Source organism: Amborella trichopoda, chromosome 11 (assembly GCF_054954075.1).
Source record: "Amborella trichopoda isolate Santa Cruz 75 chromosome 11, AtrichopodaSantaCruz75HAP2 v2.0, whole genome shotgun sequence".
NCBI classification, from domain to species: Eukaryota; Viridiplantae; Streptophyta; class Magnoliopsida; order Amborellales; family Amborellaceae; genus Amborella; species Amborella trichopoda.
The window spans coordinates 43583973-43600135 of NC_142346.1; the positions used below are offsets into that span (position 1 = coordinate 43583973).

At 34.1% G+C, this 16163-nt stretch overlaps 1 protein-coding gene and 1 pseudogene across 6 annotated transcripts; one reads left to right on the forward strand and one right to left on the reverse strand.

The window, feature by feature from the left end:
• Nucleotides 1–1799: 1799 nt before the first annotated feature.
• Nucleotides 1800–8541, forward strand: GLTP2 (glycolipid transfer protein 2). 2 transcript variants are annotated; one of them, XM_006858392.4, is made up of 6 exons: nt 1800–1971; nt 2272–2327; nt 2549–2679; nt 7719–7854; nt 8028–8171; nt 8265–8541. In XM_006858392.4, the coding sequence occupies exons 1-6, from the start codon at nt 1851–1853 to the stop codon at nt 8298–8300; spliced, it is 624 nt and encodes a 207-aa protein (XP_006858454.4). In that variant the 5' UTR covers nt 1800–1850; the 3' UTR covers nt 8301–8541. The 2 variants fall into 2 exon arrangements, with proteins under 2 accessions (XP_006858454.4, XP_088706781.1); XM_088850655.1 differs by having other exon boundaries at nt 7786–7854.
• A 392-nt stretch (nt 8542–8933) lies between these two features.
• Nucleotides 8934–15932, reverse strand: LOC105421745 (pentatricopeptide repeat-containing protein At3g26782, mitochondrial pseudogene; annotated as a pseudogene). 4 transcript variants are annotated; one of them, XR_016043535.1, is made up of 5 exons: nt 12770–15932; nt 10663–10736; nt 9476–9534; nt 9248–9378; nt 8934–9042 (listed from the first exon to the last, which is right to left on the reverse strand). The product of XR_016043535.1 is annotated as a pentatricopeptide repeat-containing protein At3g26782, mitochondrial pseudogene, transcript variant X3 (transcript). The 4 variants fall into 4 exon arrangements; XR_016043534.1 differs by having other exon boundaries at nt 8934–9378; XR_016043533.1 differs by lacking the exons at nt 8934–9042; nt 9248–9378; nt 9476–9534 and having other exon boundaries at nt 10355–10736.
• Nucleotides 15933–16163: the final 231 nt, after the last annotated feature.

The window sequence follows — 16163 nt, forward strand, 5'->3', positions numbered from 1 at the left end:
TAGGTATGAAAATCAATTTTAATATAATACTAAGAATTTTTTACAACAAAATTACATGTTATGATAAAAATTTAAGGTGCGCCTTAATTAGATTGTTTAAGGTTGCAACCTTATAGAAACCACACCCAAGAGTTTATATTAGGTGTCTACCTTATACTATAAAATTCAAGCCAACCTCAAAACTTCACCCGAAAAGGATATCCAAAAGGGTGTAGCTTGTATATAGCCGAGGCTTTAAGCAATCGAAGTAAAGCACACCTTCAAATAGTGTCAAGAAATGTGGTTTCAATACTTAAAATCTTTGTGATGGTCTTAAAATATATTTTCATTTTTAATGATAATATTGAAATCTTAAAAAATGGTATAAATTAAGATGATCTATAAAGAACTTGAAAAATCTTGAAAATTGACGGTCAAAAAATGTGTTACAAGATGTACTATTTTTAAAACTTGAAATCCTTTTTTTTCTCATGTTCATGTTTCTTGATGTTGAGATGATCAATTTGACGATATCTAGGCATCAAAACAACCTCTTCTAGGGAAATTATTGAGGTGGGCTCTAATTTGATTGTTTAGAGCCTCAGCTCTATATAAACTTTTTCTTAATCAAAATCCTCCGATTTATCATGTTAGACTCTAAAATTTATGGATATGAAAAAATAAAGGGCGCGGTTTGTATAGAGAGCCGAGACTCTAAACAATCAAAGTAGAGCCCACCTTCAAATAGTATCGAGAAATGTGGTTTCAACACTGCAAATCTTTGTGATATCCATAAAATATATTTTCATCTCTAATTATAAAATTTAAAGCTTCAAAAACAATATAGATCGAGCATATCTATGAAAATCTTGAAAATTGACAGTCAAAAAATGAATTACAAGATGCACTATCTCCAAAACTTGAAATCCATTTTTTTCTCATGTTCATGCATCTTGATGTCGAGATGATAAATTTGAAGATATTTAGGCATCAAAACAACCTCTTTTAGCTCTAATTTAATTTTTTAGAGCCTCGACTCTATATAAACTTTTTTCAAAAATAAAATGAACTTCGAAACATAAAAACATTATATCTTGTACAACATTATCTCCACTATCTATTTCAAGGATTTTAAGGGTTTATAATATGCTCGATATATATAATTTTAGAAGGGACTATATATTACGAGACTATTTATTTTTTATACAAGAAGGTCACAATCAGTACTAGCCGTTGGATGTCAAATTGGATGGCTTGGGGGTGTCACAAAGTTTGAGATTTCTTTTTTGAACTTTTGGTCTAGTCAATGATACATTCACAAGTATACAATTTAAAATTTGATAGACAAGATTGTAACATCCTTGTATTAAAAATAAATAATCTCTTTATATATTTTCCCATTTTGGAATTTAAAATTCAGTAATTAGATGTGAAACTAAAATTTGTGACGATCGTAAGCCCTTTCAACACAAAAACTGCATCTTCCAACAGGATATGAAGGTGAGTTATACCTCGATTGTAATTGAGGATATATAAACCGCACCAATTGAAAAAGGGGTAAAATGTTAAATAATTGATATTTAAAGTGGGTTTTTTATCAATATCATTTTAATTGAGTATGTATTTGGTGGCTGTATATTTGGTCATTTAAAAGGAAGATTAGAATAATATGAGTAATTAGTAACAGATAAGAATGTAAACTAGAAATGGGAAATAAACACCATAGTCGATAAACGATACATATGGTTGACTTGAGTAAACAAATGGCTCAAAACTCAATATAAGATTGTATCATGTTGATGTTCATGGGCATGTATGGTAGAGGAGAGCTTGATGAGAGAGAAAGAGAAGAGAGAGAAAGTGGGGAGGGGATGGAGAGATCTGCAATCACTTGCGCAAATGAAGCTCTCTCTCTCTTAAAACCAGCTCCAGATGCCCAAATCACCACCAAGCCTTTCCTTCACGTTTCCAACTCTGTGCTCCAAGTTCTTGGTTTGTTCTTTTATTTTGTGTTTGCTATAAATACTGGTTTTTTTTAACCGAACAAGCTTCTTTTTCTCTCTAAAAAACATTAATGTTGTGTAGAATCTTTCTTTATGAAAGACATGTATTTTGTGTGAAATCTTTATCTCTCTGTCCTGGAACTCTCTCTCTAGAATACCTCTAAACTGTGCAAAATCTCCCCCCCCCCCTTCTCTCTCTCTTGTTTCTGCCGACAGGGAAACCTTGTGGCTATTGGGTTTGAAGTTCCTCTAAATATTACGTATTTTATCTATTGAATTATTGTGGCAGATAAGATTGGACCTACAATGGCTGTGATGAGACAGGATTTACATAGAAACGTACAGGTACTCTCTCTCTTTATAAAAAGTTCCTTGCTCATATTTCTACCCAAAGCTTCTAAATGCGTAATTAAAAAAAATCTTGCATCGTTAAAATAATTACTAATTCACATAAAATTTTATTTTTTCAAAATGATTTTTCTCTCAATTTACTATTTGATTTGTTATTATTTTTCGATTTTTTGTATATTCTTAGTTCTTGATTTAATTTTCTTTTTTTTTAACAGAGGGTGGAGAAATTTTACGACACGAATCCATCAATTTACTGTGATTTATTTGAAATTGTTAAAAAAGAAGCTGAAGAAGGAGTAGCAAAAAAGCCCACAAGTTGTACAAGAGCTATAGTATGGCTTACAAGGTACACAAACTTCTTCATCCAATAAATATGGGGATTGTATGGAATAAGATCATTTATCTTTCATACAAAGATGTCATAATTATTTATAGCAAGGGAAATCTAATAGTACCATATCAAAGTAAAAATTTAAGTATGATAGTAATATTTTTTGACCAAATAGATAATAAGTACATCACTAATAGTCTTTTAGAAATTCCAGATTTGTTCAAAATATAATCTAAAACCTTTTTTACTCAATAAAGTACATAAGAAAAAAAAAGGATTCGGTTTGTATCGGTAGCATCTTTATTTGTGGATGTAAGGCTACAATCTTGTGCACAGTCTATTTAGCTAGACGGAAGAAATTTAATTTATCTTATTAAAACAATGCCAAAATCTATTATTTTTTTTTAAATAATATCAAATCTATACCGTCTAATTAAAATAAATTGTAAATGCTACGAAAATTTATCCTTTAGATTATTACATACAATTTGTTTTTTTTTTTAAATCTATAAAGAAATGACCAACTTGAAATTTACTAAAGAAATAACTCCTAATTTCTCATAGCCAAAACATGGGTGAAATAACTTCCCCTCCAAAAATTGTATCCACCCAATAAAAAAATTTATTTTAGTTTGAAATTTAAGTGAAATGACACATTTCCTTTTCAACATAGACTAAAGAAAAACTGGCGTGTGCTCGATGAATGCCATGTCCCCACTAGACTAATAGCTGGATAATTGGAGTGGTGTCATTTGATATTGATGTTAATAATAAAAAAACGGTGCAAAAAATTGCTTTATGATTGAAATTTCAAAGAACCGATTACTAAGCCAAAATGAATTAGAAAACACACTATGAGAGAGATATGTGGTGGGCGAGGGAGAGCATGAAACTATGAGTGGGTGTGCGTGAGAGAGAGAATTTGGTTTTTTTTTGGTTTTTTTTTAATCACAGCATGGATCATGGATCATGGGAAAGAGATAAGCCCAATGGGCATGATTAAAAATGGTGCAAAAAATATCAAGACTTATGGCGTCACTCAGTGGATATCGTTCAACAGAGCTGAATGGCAGATCAATATTCGAATAACATATCTTTAATAGCTGGGTGTGAAAAATCTCCGATGATAACGAAAAATAAGTGTTAATTTCGTATAAAAAAAATAAACAAAAATGTAAGAGAGAAAAGGCAACTCCAAAGACAAAAACCACATATAAAATCAGAAAACAAAAAACAAATAAATAAATAAATAAATAAAGAGAAGAAAGGTCACTTTCACATATTTCTCCAACGGTTGTTGATTTCACATCTAAGTAACGTCTTTCGTCATGTGAAATGACAAGGGGGGGCGAATTTAAAACGTAAAGACTAGAATGCCATTTCCATCCACCCTTAATTACATTAATAACCTCTGAGCTGAAATCCATGTTCTTGCCCTCGGACAAATATATATTTGAAATGGCACGTTTGCCCTTTTTTATAGCTAAATGATTTTACACTCCTGCAGGAAAATTCTGTCCATTTACTCCTTCAGGTAAAACCTAATATATAGGCGTTGCAATGGGTCGGATAGTGTTGGACCCAGACCCAAACACAAAAAACGATATGGGAATCGGATCCAGAGCAGGTCTACTCTTCGGGTTTCAAGTCAAGCTGGGTCCATTACCACTCCTACTAATATAACAGGAATTTTGAGGCTTCGAATTTTAGTGCTCTAACCTCTTCAACCCATAGATTAACCTTGGTGGAAAAAATTCCAAATTGACTCTCTATGCACTAGAAAATATAATGTCTCACCATAAAAAAAAGGACTGACCGATTTTTGAAAGGCCACATCCAAGTGCAATAAAATCAATTCAAATTTCTTCTTTTCTCGAAAATAATCATCCAGCAATTCTTGAGTAGTTCAATCTTCCCAAACAGGTCTTTTGATTTGGGGGAGTAGATACACTATATGCTCATGCGAGATCATAGTATGCATTTGAACTCACGAACTTAAAAAGAATAATTGGCGATGCATTGTCATTTACAACCAGGGAACTGCAGGCATCACTTCAAGCATCCGTTGTCAACGTTGGACGGTCGATAGACTGACTGTTCTTATGTTGCTTGTTAGGCCCATCAACATGTGAACTTAACCGTTTGAGAAAAAGGAACCGTTGATATATAGGCCGTTCCTATATTTTATATGAATTGGGTTCTAATATTTAGCTCCATGAGTAAATGGAGATTTAATTGATTATTGAACTATTTGATCATTATTTGAGGTATTGCCCTTAGATAAAACTAGAAAAGTTTAATTCATAATTACTTGTTATAATTTTTTAAAGTGGATCCAATATGGAATGCAAGTTCAGTAATAATTGGACTAGAAATGATGAAGTAGTTAAGATTGTTGAACAATAAATACCTAAAAGAGAGCATTTTTTATGTTTTGGGTCAACAATCTAGGAAATGGAGAGATTGAGAAACATGTCGCCATATAATTAGAGCCGGGTGGACAAAATGAAGATGTACATATTGAGTTTCAAGTGAATGCTGCATATTAATAAAGAAAAAGGTGAAACTCTCTAGGACAACTGTGAGACCAGTTTTGTTTTATGAGACTGAATATTGGGTGGTTAAGCAGCAACATAATCACGTGATGAGTGTAACTGAGATGAGAATATTGAGATGGATAAGTGCAAGACAAGAAATGATAGATTTGAAATGAACACATTCAAGAGAACTTAGATGTGACTTCAATAGGCGGTAAGATGAGAAAAAATAGACTTAGGTGAGCAAGCTATATGCAATATCGACCCAATATGGCACCGCTTAGGAGGTGCGATTTAGTTCGAATAGGAGTCTCTAGAAGGGAAAAGGGAAAGACCCAAAAGGACATGAATAGAAGTAGTAACAAAATATATGGGGACTCATAGTCTTGCTGAGGGTATGGCTCTAGATAGAGCAAAATGGCAGAATACAATTTGTGTAGCCGGACCCAAATAATTGGGATAGTACTCCGATGATGATAATCTTTAAATGTAGATCAAATGCATGTATCAGGAAAGAATCAAAACACATGAAATAAATTGAATGATTGTCTCCCATTATTTTTTTCTAGCTAAATAACAATAAACATCGAGCAACTTTAAAAATTATAAAAAAATTTGGTATTAAGTAAAGGGCAATCTTTCCATAATTCCCCTAATGTATGGTAGTTAAAAACTTCCCCTTGTCTAGCTGTCAGGCATCTACACTATTTTATTTTCATTTTAATATAAAATATTTTGATACCAAATTTTGTGAATCCACTCCTCTCTTAAACTCGCATTTGTAAAAAATATAAAAATAATATTTTCGATAAAATAAAATGATCAAAATACCCTTAAAAGTTTCATGGGTATTTTGGTTATTTTATTTTATTGAAAACATTTTTTTATATTTATTTTAGGTGCGTCCCATTGAGATATAGCACGTACCAACTTTCATATTCATATAATTTATAAAATAAAAATAAAAAATAAAATACTCTGAAGTGTGGGATCTAGTTCAGATAGTTAATAGCTTATTTGATCTAAATTAGACAGATAGTTCATGTTTTATCTCTTTATGTTAACACAACAAGCCCATTAACAAATGATGTTGCTATAAAGAGCATATAACATAGGTTCAGGATTCATGATACCTATGCTACATACTCTCTATAACAACATCATTTGTTAATAGACTTGTTGTGTTTACGTAAAGAAATAAACATAATAAGCCCATTAACAAAGGATGTTCCCAGAGGGAACATGTTAAATTATTATACCAAGGACAAATATATATATATATATATATATATATATATATATTAAAAAAATGCAACAAATATTCCTTATAAGGGAGAATATATTGATTTCCCAAAAACAATTAGGTAAATTTATCAAAAGACACCTAAGATATTAACTATTTAACATTATACCCATATGTTTTAATTTATTTTCAAAATACTCATTAAAATATACATAATTTTGAGTTGGAATCGCAAAAAAAACATAAAATGTTCAATAATTGAAAAGCAAACTGTATTTTGATAAATTTCTCAAGAATTTATGAAAGAAAAACTTATCAAACTACACCTTACTTTTAAAGTATTCAAAATTTTTACACTTTTCTACTATTTAAACTCAAAATCATGCGTATATTGATTGGACATTTTGAAATCAAATCAAAACAGAGGAGTAAAATGTTGAATAGTTAATACCTTAGGTGTATTTTAACAAATTTTCCTTTATTATGAAAAAATATTTCACTTATGTAATGGTCACGCCCCATGAGAAGTGCAATAGCAAAATCGGATTTCTCTTTACTGTTCCTCGGTAAATCGAGAGACTTTGAAGAAACTCCATTATGTTTATATTGAGCCAAGGATTAGATCTCCGAGGGCGAATTTGATATCAAGAAGCTGCAACTCCGGAAGTCACAGCTTCCCAAAAACTGTAGCACTTCCCATGTTTGACTCCGGGAGAACTGCGGTATTTTGGAAACTCATGCTTCCCGCAGCTTTGAAAAAAACGTGAAAACTGGGAGTTGGCAGCTTCCACTACCCCACAGAAGCTGCCACTTCATAACTCCATGAAGATGCGGCTTTCCAAAATCAGACACACCCTCAAGGAAGTGTTAATTTCTCAATGTTATCAATATTTTTATAATAATTAAAAAAGACATAAAATTCAACCAAATTGACTGAAATGAAAACTTTACATCTGCAAAAATACATATAATTCAATCAAATTGACTGAAATGAAAACTTTACATCTACAAAATATTGTCTTATACATGGAAAAAGTTTATATATGCTAGAAACTTGAGTGATGTAAGGGAATGTACAGCACACTACATGTAGTTTTCTACTTCATGAAATCTTAACCAGCCATACTGAATCACTCAGGGCGAACATGAACCTCCTTCTTGAGGGAAAAATGGCAGTGTTGAAGCCCTTCCTTCCCCTTAAGGAGAACCTTGATTAACTTAAGGCAAATTACCGGATTCTTCTTTCATATTTATCCTTGTTTATGCTACTACAGGTCTTTGGACTTCGCCGCCTCATTCCTCGAAAAACTAATGGAGAATTCGGATCATGATCTCGTGCAGGTGGTCAAGGAGTCTTATGATGCCACATTAAAGCCATGGCATGGCTGGATCTCATCAAGGGCCTTTGAGGTAAGTTGCTTGTGAAACAACAATGGAAAATATATTGTGATCGATATGGTCATTTGATTTCTCAGAGCCCGAGTAATGGGTTGGACTGTGATGGAGAGAGAGAGAGAGAGAGAGAGAGAGAGAGAGAGGCTGTTGTTGTTGAACTAAAGAAAACTGATTCTGGAAATGTGCAGGTGGCTTTGAAGTTGGTTCCTGATAGGAAAACCTTTCTCAAAACAATAACAGAAGATGGAGAGGACAATGATGCAGTTAAAGAGAAACTGAAGAACTTGGTTTCATCCCTCACACCCTTCCTGGAAGAGATCCATGCTTTTCTGGTCAGTGTTTGTGCTTCACATTCGCATTGTTCTACATTTTATTCCTGATTTTAGTTTCTTTTAACGTGGTTTTTCTACTTGCTTTTGTTGCAGACAACGTTACGTTTAAACAGGTTAAAATCTCCATAAAGAAAAACTACAAGAATGAGCTCACCTGTGATTATGGGTCTCTTTGTACAGCCTCTCTCTCTCTCTCTCTCTCACCTGTGATAATGGATCTCTTTGTACAGCCTCTCTCTCTCTCTCTCTCTCATATCATAGGCAATACCATGTACAGTTTATTAAGTTTCAGTCATATATGTACGGTAATATGGTTAGCAATGTACAGAAATGTAAAAATTTTCAAACTAGGTGCATGTTTTGATCCCAACCAAGAGATTGCATACACAGTTTTGATCCTTTAAAATTGTTCTTTTCATACTTGTTTTAAATTTTATCATGTGTTCGGAAATCTTGCATCATGTAGAATTAAGAGTTTAACACTAACAAGCTTAAACCTGCCATAGCTATCATAGTTTAATGGTTCGAGTTCTGAATTTTCAGACTACGTAGACTAAGTAGTAGATCATAATATGGCTGTTTTTAGTTATGCTTATAAAGTTTAACAAAAATAAAAATAAAAAAAATTCAACATACATCTCGATATTTTGTTGACTTCATCGAAAAAATAAATTTTTAGCAAACTTATGAAAAGGAATGTATGGTATCTGATGCAGGAAGGTGGAAAAAGAAAATTATGAGATTTGAGACAAAAGAGAAAAATGAGATTTGAATATTCTCTCTGGTGATGTGAATTTCACCTTTCTTTATTGCAAAAAGAATAATGCAGCCACTCCTCGTAAGAGAACATTAACCTCCTCATGTAGTTTCCCTAAAGCAAAAATACCAAAAAGAACTTTCCACAATCAACTTCTCACATAGATCTATCTGTTGTTGTTTATCTTTTTTCTTTTTTTCTTTTTTGAAATTTTCTTTTTTGTTCTTTTTATATATGAAAGCACCAATAATAAACCTAACTTATATATCTAAGGCGCGGAACAATGATTAGAATTAAGGGGAATGCTTTAACATAGCACCTCTCTCTCTCTGTCTCTCTCACTGTGCCTTTGGGGGTGGGCTGGTGGAAATTGAACTTTTAGTTACATAGGCTCCACCATCTTCCAAGTAATCATACAATATCTCCCTAAATCCCCATCTGAGGTGGAATCTGCAAACGTAAAAAGATACATTTATGCCTAAAGCCAATATAAGAAGGAAAACGTTTATATAAGGGCGAGGCCCTAAACAATCAAAGTACGGCATACCTCAAAGATTCACTACAAGAGGTTGTTTTGATGCCCAAAAATCTTGAAATCGATCATCTCTACCTCAAGATGTAGGAACATGAAAAAAAATGAATTTCAAGTATTGGAAATAGTGCATCTCATAATACATTTTCTAGACAATCAATTTTCAAGATTTTCAAGTGTTCATAGATCTGCTTGATAAAAATAAATTTTTAGGCCATTACACAGACTTTCAGATCTTAAACAACACCTTTCGATACTATTTGAAGGTGTGCCGTACGTTGATTTGTTTAGGGCATCAGCCTTATACAAACCACACTCATATATGAATAGGAATGAATTAAGAAACGTAGCATTACTTCACTTGTTTTTTCGTACGTATTATACCACTAATTACTCATGAGCAAAAACTCTCATGGAACTCACATGGATAAAGAATGCCTTATAATACCTCCCTCATCTATCTGTTATGTACTCTCATGGGGCCAATCAAGTAAGCATCAGGAGAAGCCTTTAGCATGCGTAACAGGGAGGCCTCTGTCTTAGTGGTGAAGAGCCCAAATATGATGGCTTGATGATGGCATCCTCGGACATTACATTAAGTTTACTATCCTCATGATGAAATTTCACTCACATAATATTGTAGATTAGTAACCTAAAGCCATCATAGGAGAAGATAAGAGGAGCGGTTGTATGAGGTTTTATGACTTTTATCATGTTGAAGATGAGAAACACTTCCAGTTATGAAAAAAGAATGTTTCAAGTTGATCATTACAAATTTAAGTCTTCTATATGTTTCACATATCAAAGATTACCTCAAGGTATTATAAAGTTCCTTAACGACCACAGGATCCAGCCCAAATCAAGGTTGCCACCATAGCATGACAAAGAGAATGATGATGCATCCACTCTCTCACATGAGAGAGATATGAAATGTTCTTTTCAACAATATGGTTTTGAAACATCATTGACACATATGGTAAGAGTGCATAATGGAAAGCCTGCAATCCCACTCAAAAGGCTAGATAAAAAGTGAAAAAAGAATACAGCAAGTACAGATATAAGAGTACATATAGCAATGCCAATATATTCTCCTAACACGCAGAACATCATGCATCAGATTTACAAAATAAAATACTGCAAAAGCATCTTGTTTAGCTCCAGGACTCTTTACACGAAAGGAACCATGCAAAGAATGAAGCTACCTTGAGCTGATTAGTAGATAAAAAAGCTCTGATACCATGCACTGGAGCCCCAATGGGAAACCAAAAATCAAGTTCTGCACCAAAACTATAATGTCAGTACAAGAAGAATACCAATGTAATACTGTCACACCCCAAGAATTTACAATACTGATATTCTTGAGATGTGACAGTCAAATACATCCCTTTTTAGGACAAATTTACAATGGCGAATTCTTACAAAGTAACAAAAGAAAGTTTAAACACAACTACAATATCTTCTAGAGTTAATCTTGACGAGCATTCAAACTGAAACCGCAGTTATCCTGAAAAAAAATATTTACCATAATTTGATAAGTTTAGCTACTCAGTAAGTGATCATCATAATCCAAAAAATAATCATGGTTGAAAGATATCAATATTTTCAAAAAGGAGATCTATTAACATAAATGCATTAACAGTTTCACTTTCAAAAATGCATAATTAAGTATAATCCGAATAATTAAAATGCATAAAACATTTTAACGGCAGTGCATAATTCAAAGGATTTCACAAATTACCCTACTGGCGTCCCAAGTAGGTCACCTATATACCCCATCAGCGTCTTGATGGGTCCACTTAATCCCTGCAGGTCCACTTATACCTCATCGGCATACCGCATGAGTCCACTTAATCCCTACTGGCATACCGGATAGGTCCACTTATACCTCACCGGCAAACCGGATGATTCCACTTGCATACTTAAAGTATTTTTAAATCTCTTTAAACATTTGAAAGCAACAATATCATGTACTCAACATATCACTAAAATTATTAATATGAATTTCACTGAAATCATTAATAACAGTCACTTTCAATAACATTTCAAAAATAACCGGGCAAATATTTTGGGCTCAAATTTAGAAAGGTAGCAGTTCGTAAAGACATTCTAGCATAATTGCCAATCAAATATGTATAGAAAAACTCTTATAGAAATTCAAGAATACGGAATTATCACAATTTATAGGATGTCAATTCGTAAATAAACATTTCACAGATAATACTATCATCAATTGCAAAAATATCAGTTTTCAAATAATAAGGCAGTCATTTGCACATGAAATTTACAATGTCTAAATATTAAAAACCAGTAGCAAGAAATCTCACAATTTTACTAAAAGCAGAAATATCACATTTATTTCTAATAATTTTACAGTATCTACAATTTTCTAACAATAGACGAGAAAAATAAATAAATTTATTTCTAAGAATTTACAGCATTTAAAATTTCTAACATAGATAAATTATCACAATTTTATTAAAAATATTATTTTTCAAAATAATGAGGTCGCTTGCGCATAAAATTTATCGCGCCAAAAATTCATGATAATAAACAGAAGTAATTATTTCATTTTATTTTTAAAAAGAACGGATTATTTTTCAAGATAATGAAGTCACTTACCTATAATATTTGAGTGCTTGAGTGGGACTTTAAGTAAAATTTGGCTAGAGAGAGAAAGAGCTCACTGCGTTTCGACTAGAGAGAGAAAGATCTCAGTGTATTGGGAGAGCTTATACAAAAGTTTTCTAGGATGGGAGTCCTCACCTATCCACCTCATACATGAGGTGACAATAATATTATACATGAAACATTTAAGGCCCACATCAACTAAAGGACGTGGTATATGAAAGGAAAATATCAACAAAAGTGGTGATGGTCCCTAAGGACCATAATACTTATATGGACCATCACACTATAAAGAATTATTTATTTATTTATTTTGAAAGTTTAGGATTGTTACAAATACAGACCATTATTAGCTATTCCATATTAAGTCCAACATCAACGTATAGAAATTGACAATCATCATAGACCATGCCATCAACTTGGCTTCCTTTATTAATGAAGGTATGAGTGTGATCCTTTACAAGTAAATTTTTGTTAGCACCAACCTGCAACAAGAAAAAGACACCTAACCACCAATAATATGACAATCAACTGATAGCACCATAATAATAATAGGAGGAACTGCCAAAAAAGCACATGTTTTGGGGCAAAATGACAAAACCAAGATCATTATATGCATGGCAACCCAAAGAATCCAATTTCCAAAAGTAATAAAATTTCCTTAAAGTTTTACCAAGAAACAACCTTTGCTTTATCTACTGGAACTGACACCAACTTGCAAAACTCCAACTGTGCCTTGTTGGTGAGCTACATGGAAATTGGACTTTTAGTATGGTTGTAGGATAAATCAATATTTACAAATCCTTGCTGTAATCATCACCAGTAATTCCCACAAGAACATTCACCATCAATAAAATGATGAAATCGATTAGCATCTCGAACGATAATCTCTCTGTTAACAATCCTCGACACATACTTAGTCCATGTGTGACAATCCCCACAAACCCGAAGGTTCTTTGTGATTCGAATTATGTTTCCAATAGGTGTGCTTATAAGCCCAAATCCGATGGCCAACCTCTCACTATGACCCCCAAGCATCTTCACCTTCACATCCTCTTCAACATTATGCAACACCGAGCTTGTATCCGGAACATAACCACATTGCTCCAATTCTAGAGAAAGAAAGCCCAATACCCTCTCTATTTCAATATAAAAAGGGTGGGTCTTATCTCCTGCTAAAAACCCATGGACCCTGTTACCAATTTCTATGAGACAAAAACCTGGTGTCTTGCTTAACCCCCTCTCTCTCATCAAACTTCTCACCTTTTCAACATCTCCCCATCTCCCAGCTCCGGCATAAATGTTTGATAAAAGCACATAAATTCCGGCATTTTGGGGGTCCAAATAGAGTAATCTCTCTGCTATTCGAATGCCCATTTCAGTTCTTTTATAAGTTCTACAAGCACTGAGCATGGCTTCTAAAACAATGGGTTCTGGTTCAAAGGGCATAGTGTCTATCGTGGTTTTAGCTTTCTCAATAAAGCCTGCTCGACCAAGAATATCAACCATACATGCATAATGCTTCTGGTTAGGAGAGATGTTATGGTCTTTGGTCATTGATTTGAAATAATAATTCCCCTGTTCAACTAATCCACCATGGCTACAAGCTGATAGAAGTGAAATGAATGTAGTTTCATTGGGCTTCAATCCTCTCTCTAACATCTGCTCATAAATTTTGATAGCATTGTGTGCCAAGCCATGCATCCCATAGCCGATGATCATTGCATTCCACAAAATCACATCTCCGGAGTGTGAACCAGTGAATGATCTCTCATTAAAAACCCTAGAGAGAGAACCATCAAGCAATAGTTCAGTACTGCCTTTATAGAGGGATCCATCTAATAAGGGGCCAGAACTTTCCCTGGAGAGGGAACTGGCAAATGAATGGCTAGAATGGTCTCTAGAGTGAGATACATTGAATCTCGCAGCACAAGCACAAGCTCTATAGAGAGGAGCATCATATGATCTTTCAACATTGTTCCTAGGGAGTGAAGGATCACCAGAGTGAGATTTATTAACATCTATGGAGAAATAGTCATCAAATAACCTCCTTGCATGGCATATTTTCCCACATTTCGCATACATGTATATGAGTGCAGTAAGATCGACCACCTCCAATTCAAACCCGTGACTAATCATATAACCATGGATGCTTCTCCCTTGGAGAAGTGACCCTAAATGAGAACAAGCATGGAGCAAGCTAACAATGGTGAACTTATTTGGTTCCAACCCCTCAGATTGCATCAAACCAAAGATTTGAAAAGCTTCCATCGCAAAACCATTCTGAGCATAGCCAGCAACCATGGCGGTCCAAGATATCAAATTTTTATCAGGCATTCTATCAAAAACACATCGAGAAGCTTCTAAGCCTCCACACTTTGCATACATATCAACCATGGCTGTACCCACAACCAAATTACAATAGATTCCTCTTCGAATTATCAAACAATGGATGCTCTTCCCATGGTTCAAGCCTGAAATCATTGAACAAGCAAGAAGTAGGCTCACCAGAGTTGCAGATTCAAATCCAACATTGGCATCCAACATTACCTGAAAGAGAGACAAGGCTTCAATTGCCAAGCCATTTTGAGCATAACCAGAAATCATGGCATTCCAAGAGACCAAATTCTTGTTACCAATCCTATCGAAAACCAGTCGAGCTGTATAGATTTCTCCCAGCTTACTGTACATATCAACCGTGCATGTCATCACAAGAACATCGTTACACATTTGGTTTGAAACTACATGACCGTGAATGCATGACCCGAGCTTCGAGCTTTGGTAAATAGTACAGGCTCGAACCAGGTTGGTTATAGTGACAGGACTAGGCTTAATTCCAGTCCTTCGCATCTCTCTAAATAATTGAAATGCTTCATAGAGATCACCCACTTGAACATACCCATTAATCATAGAGTTCCAGCATGCTACATCTCTTTCTCTCTCCAGAATTTGATCAAAAACCACTCGTGCTTTGTCGATTTTACCAAATTTCACGAAGAAGTTGATAATGGTGCTCCCAAAAAAACCATATTTATCGAACCCATGATCGATGCCATCACGGATGATAGAAAAACCATTTTTTATATCAGACAAGCTAGTGCAAGCCTTGAGTGCTACTGTACATGTCAAGCTGTCAACCCCAAAACCTTCAGACTTCATAAGAGAGTACAAATCCAGAGTTTTGGAGTGAGAAGTATTTCTAGAATAAGCAGAAATGATGGCTTTCCATGAATTGAAATTTCTTTCAAGAATTCCATCAAACACCTTCTGTGCACCAGGCAAATAGCCCGTCTCAGAGTAACCTTTGATAATTTTGGTTGCAAAAAATGGGTTTTGGGACAGGCCCACTATGACTAATTGGGCATGTAAAAGTTTAATGGAGGCAAAAGAGTGAGGAGAGTGTTGTAAGAGAGAAAGTATGATTTGGGTCCTAGGGAGAGTTGTTGAAAAGGGCATGAGGGAGAAACAATTGACTTAGTGCCATATCATATGTGAGGAAGATACAATTTTTTTGGGTAGTTAGGGAGTGAGATTAATTCAGTGAAAAAGCTGCAAAAGTGCAGCTCTTTTAGCATCATAGAAGCATATCTGTTGTCATGTTCAAGGATAGAAGCCCAACAATTGGATTTTAATTCCAATGAGATCTGAAGCTACATTTGCAAAGGGGAAAGACAAACAAATCTTGCAAATGCTTATTTTTGTCTGTTTTGGTGTAATGGAAGTGGTGGGCATATTTAATTATTTTGAGGCCAATTTCCTTTCTACCTCTCTTAAAAATTAATTTAATTCTTTTGAGGCGAGTTTAGCCCTCTCTAAAATTAATTTAAGGGTGTTGGTTCTATAAGGTTCGGGCTTTCGATTTCCTTTCTGCCCCTCTCTAAAATCAATTTATTTTTTTAAGGCAAATTCCCTTTTTTCCGCTCTCTAGTATTAATTTTGGGAAAATTTTCGTACAGATCTCTAATTCCCCATCGTATTTCACGGTAGGCCATCTTTCTATTTTTCTTTCAATCGGCATAAAAAACCCTAAAGTATTTTACCGTACCCCATCATCTCTTCTCTCTATAAATCAAATCTC